This window comes from Rhinolophus ferrumequinum, chromosome 20, assembly GCF_004115265.2.
Source record: "Rhinolophus ferrumequinum isolate MPI-CBG mRhiFer1 chromosome 20, mRhiFer1_v1.p, whole genome shotgun sequence".
In the NCBI taxonomy this organism is placed as follows: Eukaryota; Metazoa; Chordata; class Mammalia; order Chiroptera; family Rhinolophidae; genus Rhinolophus; species Rhinolophus ferrumequinum.
Genome location: NC_046303.1, coordinates 46110129 through 46122486, shown reverse-complemented (window position 1 = coordinate 46122486; position 12358 = coordinate 46110129). Strand labels below are relative to the sequence as shown.

Below are 12358 nucleotides of genomic sequence, written 5' to 3'. Positions count from 1 at the left end.
TCATTTTAAAGCTTACTTTGAAGCAACAGTAATTAACAGAGGGTGGTATTGGTATAAACATAAACTTTAAGATTAATGGAACAGAATAGTATCTAGAAATAGACCCATCATTGATTTTCAGTGACAGTGTCAAGATAATTCAGTGAGGAAAGGAGTCTTTTTAAAAAATGGTGCTGGAACAACAGGGTGTCCATAAACAGAAACAAAAATTAGAAACAACAAACCTTGACTCTTAGTTCACACCATACAGAATAATTAAAATGGATCATAGAACTAAATATAACCATTAAAACATAAAATTTGTAGAAGAAAACATCGGACGAAATTTAGCATTAGGCAAAAATTTCTTGTACCATAGAAGAAAATGATACCATTAAGATAATAAAAAGGCAGGCTACAGACTAGGAGAAAATATTTGAGATGTACGTGCATGTGCATATGTGTATAATGTATCCAAATTTATATAAAGAACTCTTACAATTCAAGAATAAGACAACAGTCCAATTACATTTGGGCAAAATATTTGAATAGACATTTTACAAAAAATACACAAATGGCCAATAAATAAGCACATTAAAAGTTGTTCAATATAATTTTACTGTGAGGGAAATGCAAATTAAAACCACAGTGAGAGAGCACCACATACCCGCTAAAATTGCTAATAATAATAATTAAAAAAAATTTTTTTTACTGGGGACTATTGGGGAACAGTGTGTTTCTCCAGGGCCTATCAGCTCCAAGTCGTTGTCCTTCAGTCTAGTTGTGGAGGGCGCAGCTCAGCTCCAAGTCCAGTCGCCGTTTTCAATCTTAGACGCAGCCCACCATCCCATGAGGGAATCAAACCGGCAACCTTGTTGTTAAGAGCTCGCGCTCTAACCAACTGAGCCATCCGGCCACCCTAATAATAATTTTTTAAAAGACCATACCAAAAGCTAGTGAAGATGTGGATTAACCAGAACTTGCATACACTACTCTGGAAACAGAAAAGTTTGGCACTTTCTTATAAAATTAAACATACACTTAACCATAGGACCTGTAATTCCATAATTCCATCTGTTCCTGGAATTAAAACTCCTCTTGGTTTTTGTGTATTATCATATATACCATATCTGTATTTTGATTACATACATATATAACAATATGGAATAACCAAGAGAGATATGTGTGCATATATGAAATATACATTTTATACATGATTGTATATGGTATATATATGTATATATGTGATATAACACGTGATAATATTTATGATCACACACTAAATAGTGCTAATTCAATGTCAATATTACTGATTTTTGTGTTTATATTTTTGTGATTTTTGTGTCTTGACAGACTTTACTAATTTTATTGATCTTTTCAACAAATCAGCCATTTATTTCATTGATTTTATTTTTCTGGTTTCTATTTCATTATTTCTGCTCTTATTTTAAGGGAAGAACTTAACTCTTCTCTTTCTAGCTTAGATTATTGATTTGAGACCTTTCTTCTTTTATGATACAGTATTTAAAACTAAATTTCTAAGTACTGCATTAGCTATATTCCACAAACGTTGATACTGTTTTCATTATTATACAGTTTAGAATTTTTGTTTTCCTGTTTCGTGTTTTGTTTTTTTAAATGGTGGATTATTGAGAAGAATGTTTACTTTTCAATATTTGAGAATTTTTTCCAGGTTTTTTGGGGGTGTTTTTGATTTCCAGTTTAATTCCCTTGTGGTCAGAGAACATGCTCTGTATAAGTACTCTCTTAATTTCCTGGGGTTGGTTTTATGGACGATCTTGATTAATGTTCTGTCTGCACTTAAAACGATGTATATTCCGCTGCTGTTGGGGTTATCGTGCTCTACTAATGCCAATGAAGCCAACTTTCTTGATAGTACAGTGCAAGTCTGCTATGTTCTTTATATCCAACTGTAATACTGGATTTGATTGTTTCTCCTTTCATTTTTGCTAGTTTTTTTTTTTCCTCCGTGGATTTTTCTTTGGTAACAGCTTTATTGAGATGTAATTCATGTAACAAACAGTTCACCCACTTAAAGTGTATATAATTCAGTGGTTTTTAGTTTATTCAGAGTTGTACAACCATCACCACAATTATAGGGTATTTTCATCACCTCAGAAAGAGATACACCTTGTTTATGGATTGGAGTTTTTAGCTATTACTCTGTGGTCCTGCATCCTCTTCAGCACTAGGCAACTGTCAGTCTACTTTTTGTCTCTTTATATTTGTCTATTCGAGATATTTCATATAAATGGAATGTTATGTAGTCTTTTGGAATTAGCTTCTTTCATTTAGCATGTTTTAAACATTGTTCATATATTTTGAAGCTCTGTTACTAGGTAACTACACATTTAGAATTTCTTCTTCTTGATGAATTGACCTCTTTATCATTATAAAATACACTTTTATTCTTGGCATAATATCCTTTGTTTTGAAATCTACTTTGTTTGATGTTTACTATAGTCATTCTAGCTTTCTTATGATTTTAGTGTTTGCATGTTACATCTTTTTCCATTCTAAGTCTTTTCACTTGTGTCTGTATTATTGTTTCATGTAAATAACCATATCTTGCTTTGAGTCTTGTTTTTTTTTTTAAATTCCAGTGATAAGTTTTGTATTTCAACTAGAATATTTAGATCACTTATATATAAGTGGTCCGTCAGTAAATTTGGATTTATATTTACCATGTTACTTTCCCCCATTAGCCTCTTACATTATTTTTTCCTTTTTCCCTCTTTTTTAGCATTCCGTTATATTGCCACTATTTGCTTATTAGTGATTGCTCTAAAGTTATCACAGTCTACCTTCAAATAATAGTATACCTCTTTATGTAATGTGTAAGAACCTTTAATAGTATACTGCCATTTATCCCCCCCACCCCATTTCTGGCCTTTGTGCTAATTGTTGTCCTACATTTACTTAACATATGTTGTAACCCTCCCTCCCATATGCTACTTTAGCTATAAGGAATTATTTTTAAAGAGACTTTTAAAATGAGAATAAAATACCTTTCATGTTTACTATTACTTGTGCTCTACAATCCTTTGAATAGATCATCATTTTCATCTCAATTTCATTTTCCTTCAGTCTAAAGAAATTCCTTTAATATTTTTTGTTGTACTGGTCTTCTGGTGACAGATTCTCTCAGCTTTTCTTTGTCTGAAAATGCTTTTAATTCACATTTTTGAAAGGTATTGGTGGTGGATGTAGAACTCTAGATTGACTTTTTCTTCCAATACTTTAAAGATAGTCTGTTCTCTCCTGGCTTGCATTGTCTCTGATGAGAAGCCTGCGATCATTCTCATCCTTCCTTCTCTGTATAGTGATGCATGAATTTTAGATTTTTCCCTTTATCACTGGTTTTTAAAAATTATGATTTTGCCTTGGATGTTTTTTTTTTCTTTTGTATTTAGTTGCTTGGAATTTCATTACGAAATCCATTTTTGAGCATCTTCTGTAAAAATATATTTGTGTATTCCTAATTAATTGAAGAATTTGGGGATTTTTTAGAATGTATTTAAAGACAAGCAAATAGAGTGGTAACGGTTTATTTTATTATAACTTTTCTATTAATCCCAGCAAATAGAATGGTGCCAGTTTATTTTATTAGTACTTTTTAAATGAATGTCTCTTCATTTATTAAGCATTACTCAGGGGATTTAGGTATCATTGCAGTTATATGTCTTTATTGAAAGAAAGTATTCCCTTCCCCTCTATTTAACTGTAATTTTTATGTAGTATTTTCAACTTTAGAACTTAATTTGTCAAAGTATTGATCTTAACTTTAAAATAGAACACTTAGTTTTTTTATTTGCGTAATTAAGCAATTCAAATTATTTTAATTTTTCAAAATATGGTTACCACATAACTATAATAAAATTAGGTGAGTTTTTATCTGTTTAGGTCTAAACTCATGGCATTATCCCTTTGTTTAAATATGTAAAGTGGTCTTCTAATTACAATTTAACCTTATTTCTAAAACATTACTTTGGTTTGACTATAAACTGTTTTTGCTTTGAATTTAATAAGACTTAACAGAATGACTTACTAATGACAGATTCTTCCTTATCTCATGTTCTTTCTTTTTTAGGCCTGATCAACCACGAATAACCAAAGATGTGATTTGTTTTCATGCTGAAGATTTCTTAGAAGTAGTTCAACGAATGCAGTTAGATTTACATGAACCTCCACTGTCCCAGGTATATTTTAAACTGTTATTGTCTTCAGTTTAATTTTTATTGTGGAAAAGACTTATTGGTATTCCTTGTTTCTTTTTTTAGTGTGTCCAATGGGTTGATGACGCAAAACTTAATCAACTGAGGAGGGAAGGCATTCGCTATGCCAGGATTCAGCTGTATGATAATGACATTTATTTTATTCCAAGGAATGTTGTTCATCAGTTCAAGACAGTCTCAGCTGTATGCAGTTTAGCATGGCATGTTCGGCTCAAGTTATACCACTCAGAGGAGGCCACTGTTCAGAACACAGCTACTCATGAAACGGGCACATCACAAGATTCTGTGTCATCAGTTCTTGGACCTCACACTGACAACATGATTTGTGCTGTAAGCAAAACCTCCTTGGAGTCTGTTTTTTCAGACAAACTGCATTCTAAATATGAAGTACAGCAGATTAAACATGAACCTCCTGCATCTGTTAGAATCAGTGAAGAACCTGTGAATGTTTATGTTCCTGAAAAGACTAGAGCACCGAATAATGTGGATGGCAAGAATGTTAAAGCAAAATTGGATCATGTTCAATTTACAGAATTTAAGATTGACCACGTGGACTCCAAATTTGAAAATAGCAACAAAGACTTAAAGGAAGAATTGTGCCCTGGAAGTCTCATAAGTCTAGTTGATACAAGGCAACATAGTTCAGCACATTCAAATCAAGATAGAAAAGATGATGACATTTTGTGCTAAATTTGTACATACCATTTAAAATCCTTTTTTAAAAACTTAATAATGTAATAAAGATTCATGAATTCTGAAAGCAAGCCAAGGACTTGCTCCTAAGTCTGTTACAGAATAAGTTTATGTAGCTTTGTAACATTCCTCAGTGCCTGTCCATAACTGTGAAGTATCAAAGCACTTAGGGCCAGATGCACTGTAAACGTTGCAGGTTTAAACAGTCTTTAAACAGTCATTTGAGTTGGAGTTGTAGGTTTTAGAATAGAGCTGACATTAACATACATATATATATATGTTACATACATATACACACACATGTTGTATATGCGTGTGTGTGTGTGTATGTGTATATATATATATGTATGTAACACATATATATATTTTGTAATATGAGCCAGAATTCTTTTTTGACAATTTAAGGCTTTTCCATAGAGCTTATTTATACCTTTTTTTTTTTCATTTTAAATGTGTCAGCACTGTAGTGTAAATAGCTTTAAAAAATTTTTAGTGTTGATTTATACTGAAATGTGAGCCACTTAATAAAGGTTCATAATAAATGTTTTTTTGTTGGGTCTGCAAAAAGACAAACTGACAATTCAGTTAAATCATTTATTTGATCTATTATGTGTCTGCTGGTATATCCATTTAGAGTGGTAAAGGAGCGCAAATGTACATATCCAAATCAGTGAATATTTAAATTCCCCACATTGCAAGCATTTTTAAAACCAAGATTCAGTTATGAAAGCATATTTATATATGTGTGTGTATGTATGGGAATATACATGTATATCATATTTTATATAACTTCTTAAATTGCTGAATAAGATGAATATGTGAAACTTCTAGCCCTACTCCCTGAAGTACATTTTAAAATATTTATATTCAACATTAAGAAAGCAGTTTAGGTAATAGAAATCATTTTGTAAAGTTGGGAGAAACGAGGTCTGTTAGTGATATCTAATCCTTCTAATTAATGAAGTTTTGTGTCCAGATTACGTAGCCCTAACACACATTTTCTTCGTAGCGTATGGAATAAGAAGTTGAGAAAATTTTCTTATTAACAGGCACCTATGCTATACTTAATACTAAGTAGCTGAGTAAAAATCTTTAGTTACAGAAAGTTTAGTTGTGAGCAGTTAAAATCCTTTTACATTTTTCTTGCAGAACAGGAGGAAAATATGGCAAATATAAAAATCTTAAAATAAGGGCAATGACTCAACTGCCATATACAGAGATATATCTAACAAAATAAGACATGTTACCTCATCTTTCTAAGGATCCCTCTCCCTACCCTAATAAGGTTGACCCTTGAACAGTGCGGGCTTGAACTGCATTGGTCAATTGAAAAAAATCTTTGTAAGTGGACCTGCATAGTTCAAACCCTTATTCAAGGGTTAACTGTACTTCTTTTTCAAAAGAAGCTCTAGAAAGTAAAATTGGGGTAGGAAACAGGATTGTTAGTGCCTAGCTAAAGATGATTAAAACATCTCTTCGATGATGGACTTCAGCACTATTTCAGAGTGCTTCCACTACTGTAATTGAAAGTCAAACAAATGTCTTTAATGTATGCTGTGATATAAGGAACTCTGCTCATTGCGGATCTGTTTTATTTGTCTTTGTTTTTTTTCTGGGCTTACACTTTTGGTTGATGACTTTCAACTGGGATTCTTTGTGCTGCCATTTGGACTAGAGTTGCTGTTCCCACTTCAATGGTTGTTACAGTCTCATTTCTGGGACCCATAAAACTGCTTGTCTTTCTGGTTAAGGACAAGCCGCTTATCGTGTTTCCCTGAAAATAAGACCTAGCCGGACAATCAGCTCTAATGCGTCTTTTGGAGCAAAAATTCATATAAGACCCGGTCTTATTTTACTATAGGGAAACAGGATTTTTCCTGTTACTATAGGAAAGACAAACTGTGAATATTTACTATAAGACCGGGTCTTATATAATAAATATAATATAATAAATATAATATATAATACTGGGTCTTATATTAATTTTTGCTCCAAAAGATGCATTAGAGCTGATTATCCGGCTAGGTCTTATTTTCGGGAAAATGGTAAGAAGAGGGATTTCACCAGAAAAAATAAACTGTGGTAATGTCATTTCTCGCCTCCAGTTTAGAAGGGTAGACAAATATTGTAGGAAATCTTGATGGTTTGTAGGAAATCACTGTATTTGCAACATAGGAATTTTCATGGGATAAGGAAGGTATAAATCATGATAATGTAAATAGAGACTTTGTTTTATATGTTACTGTCTTATCCTACGCCTCACCATTTGAATCTTTTCTTTTAAGCTAAATTTATGTATTTGCACCTACATTTTTGGGAGACGAAAGTTCTAAACCAGTATTGAAAAATAGGAGGGGATGTGTTTCTAGTTTTCTTTTTTTAATTGGAGGGTGATATTTTAACAAGATTTGTTTCAGTTAACAATTTTCCAGTAGCATACACATAGATACATGAGATCATACTGTAAAAAAATGTCTTTAGGGTATCCCTCCAAAATATGAGCCTTAAATTTTTAAAGATATATGAAAAACATCAATAGTGGTTTCTTTTAGGTATAGTTGCCAATATAACCTATAATCAAACTTTTCCATCTTTTGAAAATTTGTTTTGTAAAATGCATACATCTCTCTCTGTCTCAAGGTGAAATATAAATGAGTTCATATTTCAAGATGCAGCCTTGTCACCTTGAATAATGCTGTGTTTCTTGTCTTACGGGGTATAATTTAAAAATCCTCTTCAGATGCAATCTGAGAACTTGTTGACTACCTTTGTTACACCCAAATAATTTCTATTTCAGTATTGCATTGTATTAATGGTTTTCTAGTTAGTACATTCCAGTTCCTTATCTGAACACAAGTTTTTTGCTGTTATTTCCAATTTCTTGGACCAGAACAATAAAGAACCTAAGATACAGTTTCTATATAATCTTATATTACATAGAATAAACAGTTATGTAAATTAAATTGATACGCAGACCTTTACAAAAAGCTAAGGCACCTCAGTGGTGTCAGCTACAGTGTTTTTTTTTTTTTTTTTTTTTTTTACTTTTGTTCATACCCTTTTAGCTATCTAAGTAATACATATGCCATACTCAGGTTAGCTGGATAGCTACCAAAAGAATTAAGCATTTGTGATAATTAGTTGAAAACTTTACAAAAGCCATATTCATTATCTTGTCACTAAGGCTGTTGACCTTCAATAAAGATTAGGCTGACCTAGCACAACACTCTGTGTGCGCGCATGTGTGTAAGATATTTGGAAATACTATGTTTGTTTCCACATATATTCATTTTTAATCCATCCTATAACTTTGGGGGGGGTAAGAAAGATTGTATTTCTTGGGTTAAGTCTTCACTGAGTGTGAAGTGTTCCTGAGTGAAAGCTTTTTTTTCCCTCAAACACATCGCAGGTAAGCATTTTTGTAAATAACAGATTGGCACTATTTTCATAAATTTGCATTCAGTATTTTTTGTCATGTAAAGCAAATATCTCAAAATTCATTTTACATTTAGCAAGCGTGCAAGATTTGTTTTTGAAGATGAGAGGAATTTTCCTTGTCTTCCACCTTTCAATAAGTACTAAAATTGATAATATTTTTAACCTTTGTTTTGTAATTATTTTCTTATATTTGACATTTATTTTTCATCTTGTCATCTTTAAAAGTTCTTGTTTCTCGTCTTCAACAGAAACCATAAGGTCTTGAAAGTGATTCCAATCTGAAAAGCTTTTTTTCTTAACTAATTATCAAAAGTTGCCATGCCAACAGAGAATATTGAGGATTGCTTTAAACAAGGTCACTAGTAAGGTGTGCGTGCTGGGTCGGCGTGGTAAGTCACCTTTTCCTTGTAGACAGGACTGTTTCTGTCTCGGGGGGAGGACAAAAGTTCCACTGTTTTCAAAATAACTTTCAAGCTGGTATAAAAAATGACATGAAGGATTTTAGGTCTTCACAGTTGTAGAATAGCTCTTAATCTTTCTTCCATCTGATATAACTACTTTGATTTGTAAACAAAATTTTACTGGTTTTAGAATGTGCTTTTTCATGAGAGTTATGTTTGATATGTTTGGCAGCGACAGTATACCTCAGGTAGATAATTAAGAGAACAATTCATGAGAGGTATATAAGTCCCTTTATTTCTGTCCTGCCTTTTTTGTTCAGTTCTTCCTGTAACTGCACATTGCAGATGGAAATGATCTCTTTTTAGAATGTCAAGGACATGGAGCGTAAAAGCAGAAATGTCTTTCCTTTTTAAGTTTACAGGCATTGTAAATCATATCTAATGGAACAGCAGGGAAAAGAAGAGGAAAACATCTTGCATTTCAGCTTATCTTCCCCTCCAGGACTTCATACCCAATTAGGGAATGTGAATGAGCTGAGAACAAAATATGGGCAAATAGAATTCATGTTAACTAGAAATTGAAGGTAAAATTTACTAGTTGTATGTTTTATTACTATTATAATAGTGCCTTCCAAGAACTGCACTATTAAAATATGAGACATTCTACACATTTTGAAATTTAGAATTTATGCCTCCATGATTTTAAAATGTTATGTCTTTACACTTTCCTCTAAAACTCATTGCTGTTGTACTACTGATGACTACTAAGTAAGACTCAGAGTCAAGTCAATATAGTTGCAAATATTTTGAGTAATAAAGGGTTCATAATTTTATTTAGAAAGACAGTTTGATCTCCCCTCAAGTTTTTTCTTTTCTTGGAATTTTGTTTTTAACTGAGCCAGATTTTTATGTAAAAAATCTCAGGTCTGTATTTAAAAAAAACCACTTCTCTCAAGTTTGGCTTTTGTTTATGCTCTTGTTCCATCTCTTCCCGACTGACAGAGTTTAGAAATCTCAGTCTGCCTTCACTTCCTCATTTCACTACAATTACATTTAATCCTCAAATTTAATCACTCAGCTGAAATGTTTCTCTCAAAGGTCACCATTTGAGTGCCAAATCCAGGGGCTGCATTTCTTAACAAGTGCTTTTACTTCTTAATACCCAAGACCTATCTGTTCTTTTTTGTTGTTTTTCCATTTTTTTGGATGGCTTCTTTTGCCTGTCCACCACTGTTTAAAGCAGTCTCCATGGTTCTTTTCCTTTAGGTCTACACTGGGTCCCTGAATTGTCTTTATCACCCCCATGACTTCAGTCAGCCTTGATTTCTCACTTAAGCTCTAATGATCCTTGTAATCAAATCCAGATTCTCTCTTCCCCCCAAGCATTAGCTGTTCCTTTTTCTCCTGAGCTGGTTATGGCATCACTATCTCTACAGTCATCTGATAGTCACCTGATTTATCCTTTTCCCCTGTATCATGCGATTTTGTTGACCCCAGAAATGTTTATAATTTGTCTACTATTACAGATGTTTGGTCATTGTAGATGTTCATCTCACTTGGACTTTTAAGAAAGGCTACAATGTTTTAGGCTGCCTGCAGTCCTCTGCCCTTGCCTGCATTGCAATCCATTCTTTTTTTTTTTTTAAATTTATAGTTGACATGTATTAGTTTCAGGTGTACAACAGTGACTCAACATTTATGTATCTTACAAACTGATTACCAGAGTAGTAAGTCTAGTACCATCTGTCACCTCAATCCATTCTTTATGTTACCACTAGACTAACCTTCCTCAAACAGATATGATTGTTATTCTTCTGCTTGGAAATACTCTGTGGCTCCGTTCCCGCAGAAAAGGCCCAATGCTCAGCACAGCACTGAAGAGCATTCATGATCCAGCCCCTTCTTTTCAGCCTCATCTACCACAATCTCTCCATTTGATGTGCCCAGTTTTTGGCTTTACCAGATGGCAGTACTTGCCATTCTGTTTGTGCACTTTTAAAATTCTTTGCCTTTGCTGGGGAAATCTCTGCCTGCAATACAACATAGAGAAATCGTTTTTCAAAACTCCAGTTAAACATGATCTCTTCTGTGTATCTTTTACCGATAATTTCAAACTGTCCCCTCACCCCGCAACTGGTATAGAGCCAATTCTTCCCTCTGCTTGTGTCGCTTTGTTCACATCATTTACCATACATGTTAAGTACATGTTGGGTTCTAGCTAAACCATGAGCCAGACGTTACAGATTTTCTTTATCCCTTTGTATCCCCCAAATCTAATATATAGTACACTTGGTGTTCAGTAAATATTTGAAGGAACAAAAGATGAACTTGAACTTCATTGGGGGTAGGAAAATCATGTAGGTTTTTGTAATTTAAAAAATTAGATCAGTAGGCACTATAAAGAAACAATTTCTATTTTGTACTTACTTCAGCCTTATTATGGATAAAGTTTAAGAAGATACCTATTTGACATCTAGGCCCATTAGGCAATATGTAGATAGTAAGTATTGTAAAAATAAACCTGTATAACTTACCCAACTTTTTTTCCCTTCTACTAGAGATGCACTGAAAATGATTACAAATTAAGAATAAAATTTATACCTAATGTGATTAAAATGGCAAATATATAAGAAGCACCTTAATTTCTCATAATCTGAAGCAGAGTTTATTCCTAAATCTTATTTGGCAAGATAAAGTGGTTATCTAGTTAACAGATAGGTATTGATTAAGCTTATATGGTTCTCCCTATTGATATAAACAACATGAATTAAAAATATTGAAACAAGATGATAACGTAGTGGTTTTAATCTGTAGTATCTATTCTGTTGTAGGATTGGTACAAGGACATAAAGGTGGCACCTTTTCAGACATCTTCCTGTAAAGCTACTTCACTGGAGTGTTAGGCTGAGGGCATTTGTAGCAGTACAGCTGTGGGTCATTAAAGGGGAACATTCCACTTACATGATATTGAGAAAATAGTTTAGTCTGTATTTCTCATCTGTAAAGTGGGAGGTAATACCTATTGTTAATTGGTGGCGAAAATTAAATGACAGAACATGCCAAATGTTTACTTAGCACATTGCTTGGTATATCATAGACACTACAAATGTCAGCTTCTGATCCAGGAATTAAGAGAGTAAAAATAGAGAGCTACGTGCTGGCTCACCCTAATCATTTCACCTCTTCCACACTTCTCCCCTATGTATTCTCTCAAATTTTGGGCAAAGGATAGGCATCTGGGAAGAGGAAAAAGTTTCATCAAGTGGTCAAGGTGAGGTACGGTGGAGGTAGGAGGACACCAATACCTAACTTCTTCCTAGTTCACTATTGCAGGGCTAGCAATTCAAAATCATGTCACATACTGCCTTTTCCTGATACAAGCAAATTATAAATTCATAGTGTATAGATGATAGTGGCAGTAAATTTGTTTTGTGGTATAAGATTCCAGTATGATTTAGCTAACTTGAATTCAGGGCAAGCAAAACGAGAATAAAACATTTCATATGTAACGTAGATCCCTCATAAAACTTTTAATCAAGTGTGTATCATTTGATAACTGGTATCTTTTGTAGGTGCTTTCTATTTTCGTTT

At 33.2% G+C, this 12358-nt stretch overlaps 1 protein-coding gene across 2 annotated transcripts in view; it reads left to right on the top strand.

Moving 5' to 3' along the window:
* Positions 1-5489, top strand: part of RSBN1L (round spermatid basic protein 1 like) — a 63802-nt gene extending 58313 nt beyond the window's left edge. For both annotated transcript variants that reach the window (XM_033088895.1, XM_033088894.1), the window contains 2 exons: positions 4091-4199; positions 4281-5489. In XM_033088895.1, coding sequence (XP_032944786.1) covers positions 4091-4199; positions 4281-4925 — 754 coding nt within the window. In that variant the 3' untranslated portion in view covers positions 4926-5489. The remainder of the gene's footprint in view (positions 1-4090; positions 4200-4280) is intronic.
* Positions 5490-12358: the final 6869 nt, after the last annotated feature.